Below are 3971 nucleotides of genomic sequence, written 5' to 3'. Positions count from 1 at the left end.
AAGTTAATGACATCATGTAAAGTAGTGTTATTTTGAAATGTTTGCAAACTAAAAATGCAATCCAATAAACCTGTAAAGAAAATCAAGAAGAGTATCTCCCTGATAATGTTTGTATAAATTCCCGTTGAACTATGTCAAAAAAGTAAAGAACTGTAATGCGAGAACTCAAAATACTGCTACAAAAGAAGTCGGTACGGAGTCCGACACTTGCCTATGAACTCTCGTGCCTACCGCGAAGGCAAACAAAGGGACGGAGTCCATTTTGATTCAGAAATCCGTAACGCATTCCTCAATCGTTTGATGAGATTAATCAGGAGAGAGAGAGATAGACAAAATAACTAGGCTCAGCTTGTTCCAATGTGCAATTAGCCCCATGTGCCACTAGTCTTTGCACCCCGTCTTCCTAACGTAAGAAAAATCCTCATTTCCTAGTTTGCCTAACACACCCCCCCCCCCCCCCCCCCCCCCCTAAGAAGTAGAGTAAATAATACAAAATGGCAGTGGCTATGATTGTTCACATCGAGGCTTCGCTGAGTCTCACCGCGGACTTACTCGCCGAATCACAGCGTGCGTTAGTAGAAACGTATTCTGAGAGCGTGTACCAAAATTTGGTCATGCAGTTGAGACAAGAAGAAGGTCAGCTTCGAGAGCTGTACAAACGTCAAGTCGTAAAGTTAGAATCTAACTTAGATGCCAGAATCAGGCAAACCTTAGCAGAAGCTGTACGAGCTTCTACCCTTTTGTTGAATCGAATCGATAAACTGAAAGTCACTCAGACAGGGAATGTTTCCCTTCCCAAATTGAAACCGCTTCCTCTCCCCACTTTTGAAGGGGAAGTGCAGGAATATGCTTCTTACAGAGAATTGTTCACGATCCACGTGGATTGAAGGGCAGATTTAGACGACGTGTCCAAATTTACTTATTTGTTAGGGACTCTGGGCAGGGATCCGCTTAGGATCGTTAAATCCCTAAGTGTAACCACCGCGAATTACCAGGTAGCGTTAGATCTATTGGATAAGCAATATGGTAATGTACACCAAACACTCGTGATCTTGCATCGAAAACTTGCCAACATATTCATACCCTCGTTGAACCCCGTAGAGCTGAAGAAGTTCAGGTTTGAGTTAACAGTGATCATTGAGCAAATAAAGAGGCTCAGTACTAATGATATAGGCCATGGCATGGTCATGAGCCTTATCAATCAGAAGTTGTCAGAAGGTAAGCTCTATCGAAAGGTGGTCGAACACCTCAGAAAATGCGACTATAGTTTAGAAGAATTTTTTGAAGCTATAGACTTCATAATTCACATGTTGGAAGATGACGCATTACAGCGAGGCGAGAAATTAGAATCTGATAAGAAAAACGATGTCAGCGTTAGACCCAAAACGAAACCCACGCAGAATAATTCTTGTCCCTTTTGCAATGAACGGCACCCGCCTCACGGATGCCGCCGAGTAAGTGACGTGGCTGCCAGACGCCGCATTCTACTAGGGAAGGGCCTGTGTTTTAATTGCCTTCAGTCAGGTCACCGTAGTGATAGATGCACTAACCCCAATTCATGTAAAAGTTGTGGAAATAATCATAATACTTCCATTTGTGATAATAGCAGCTTTAGAAAAGCACATTCAGTTCCCTCCACTTCGTCCCGAAGTAATCCCAGTTTAGTAAGTAACAGTCATGTGACGACCAGGCAGCACGATAGAAACCCCCGTCCGCCCAAAGAGAAAGTAGAATCACAACCGTGTAAGAGCGCTAAAGTAGCCCAAACGTCTAGTGTAGATCTTCCCTGTACGATTTTGCCAACGGCCATGGCCGAGATCCATCACAAGCAGGGGAGTAAACAGGTTCGCTTGTTTTTGGACATTGGGAGTCAACGAAGCTTTATCTCTGCAAAAACTGCAAAGCAGTTAGGCCTGCCAGTGGTAGGCAAAGTGGCGTTGAACATTGCTCCCTTTGGTTCAGCAGAAATCAGTGGCCAGTATGATATTGTGAGTTGCCGGGTAGAGATGGGTAATAGAATTGTTCGAATGAAACTAGTTGTTCACGAGAACGTAGACGTCCCAATTCATAACGCAGGTTATGTAAGAGTAAGACAACACCTAGTAGGGAAAGGAGTCACGTTAGCAGATCCTGACAGTAAGAACAATAAATTACGGAACGTGCACATTCTTGTGGGTGCAGACTATTTTAATTATTTCATTATTAGAGTAGAAAATATCGATGGGATAAGTCTTTTTCTGACCCATAATGGCATGTTGCCATATGGGAGAGTGCCACAGTGGCTATTGGAAGGTCACAAGATAGATCATGTGAGAACACTCAGGGTATGTAGGGTCGCGAGCGAACCAATTGCATTTGATGTTGATGAATGGTGGCGTTTAGATACCTTAGGCATCACCCCATCCGAGCAGTACACTGTCCGCGAAGCGGAAGCCATGCGAAAGGTCTCGCAGAGTGTAACGAAGAAGCCTGAAGGATATCAGGTTAGCTTGCCGTTCCGTTCAGAAGGTAGGCCAGAAACAAACTTTAGAAATGCTGTAGCACAGCTGGATTCGCTGCAAACCAAAATTCAGAAAGACAAGGAATACTATAATCAATATCAGGGAGTGATCAACAAATACCTGGAGGCAGGATTTATATATGAAGTAAAAGATCCAAAAATAGGATACTACATGCCGCATTTCGGCATTAAAAAAGATAGCTGCACGACCCCCCTTAGAATCGACTTCAATGCCTCATCCAAAGAATAATAAATCCTTAAATGAATGCCTGTTACCTGGGGCTAATTTAGTAGAGTTGGCCTATAATTTGCTTCTAAAGTTTCGAATGAATAAATACGCCATGCTTGCAGACATAAGCAAAGCATTTCATAGAGTACTATTAGATCCCCGTGATGCCAAATATACAAGATTCCTGTGGTGAGAGGTAGCAGGTCGAGCGCTGACCTTCGCTTTCAGAGTCGTAGTGTTCGGCATCACGGCTAGTCCCTTTTTGTTACAACAAGTATTGAGTCATCATTTTAGTTTAGAAGGAAGACCTGAATTAAGCAAGTCATTTTATGTTGATAACTATGTCAGTACCTTTGAAAGTTTGGATGAGATGAAAAAGGAACAAGAATCTGTCCATGCAATTTTGGATAGGGCCAGAATGCCGTTAGAAGGGTGGGCAACAAACAGTATAGCCTTCGATAGCGAGAGAGAGTGGAAAGAACCTGTGAATGTGAGCGTGCTCGGGCGGAGATGGGCTCGAGACGTCGACCATCTGTGTGTGAAAGGGAGTGAGAGGATTCGTGAATTGGGGGAGGGATGGGTACCTACGAAGCGTAGGGTACTATCTTTGCTAGTATCAATTTACGATCCGCTAGGTCTAGTCAGTCCTTTATTTGTTAGGGGATAGCTGTTTCTCCAACAACTTTGGGAACAAGAGATTGGATGGGATGACGTGTTATGTAAGGAAAAGGCTAAAGAAGCGCGAGAACTGCTAGCAGAGTTGAAATCAGTCGGTGATTTAACATTTCCTAGAGCGGCAGGAGTCAGAAGATCCGAACTCCATATATTCACCGATGCCAGTAGTAGGGCATACGGTGCTGTAGCGTATGTACGAGATAAATAAAGTAACGTAAGATTACTCACCAGCAAAATGAAAATCACTCCGAAAGGGATGCTTAAAATCACCATCCCTAAATTAGAACTTTTAGCTTTGCTGCTAGGTTGTAGGCTAGCGAAAACGATTAAAGGGCTAATAGAGCCACAAGAGATTAGTATCTGGTCAGATAGCAAAGTTGCATTAGCCTGGGTGGCATCCCCGGATGCCAAGGACAACAAAAATATCTTTATATCTAACCGTGTGGCGGAAGTTGTTTTTCTCCGCCAGATTTGTGATTTCAGATTGAAGGATGTGCCCAGCAAACAGAATCCTGCTGATGTCTTGTCTAGGGGCGCAACAATCCAGCAATTGCAGCAGAACCCTCT

The 3971-nt window shown here is 43.6% G+C and overlaps 1 protein-coding gene across 1 annotated transcript; it reads left to right on the top strand.

The window, feature by feature from the left end:
• The first annotated feature begins 1181 nt into the window (after window positions 1-1181).
• On the top strand, window positions 1182-2750 carry LOC135217662 (uncharacterized). The gene has a single exon (XM_064253629.1). It carries the CDS (start codon window positions 1182-1184, stop codon window positions 2748-2750), a length of 1569 nt encoding a protein of 522 aa, XP_064109699.1.
• Window positions 2751-3971: the final 1221 nt, after the last annotated feature.

Source organism: Macrobrachium nipponense, chromosome 7 (assembly GCF_015104395.2).
Source record: "Macrobrachium nipponense isolate FS-2020 chromosome 7, ASM1510439v2, whole genome shotgun sequence".
Classification (NCBI taxonomy): domain Eukaryota; kingdom Metazoa; phylum Arthropoda; class Malacostraca; order Decapoda; family Palaemonidae; genus Macrobrachium; species Macrobrachium nipponense.
The sequence above is the reverse complement of the archived record's forward strand: the minus strand, read 5'-3'. Positions and strand labels throughout refer to the sequence as shown.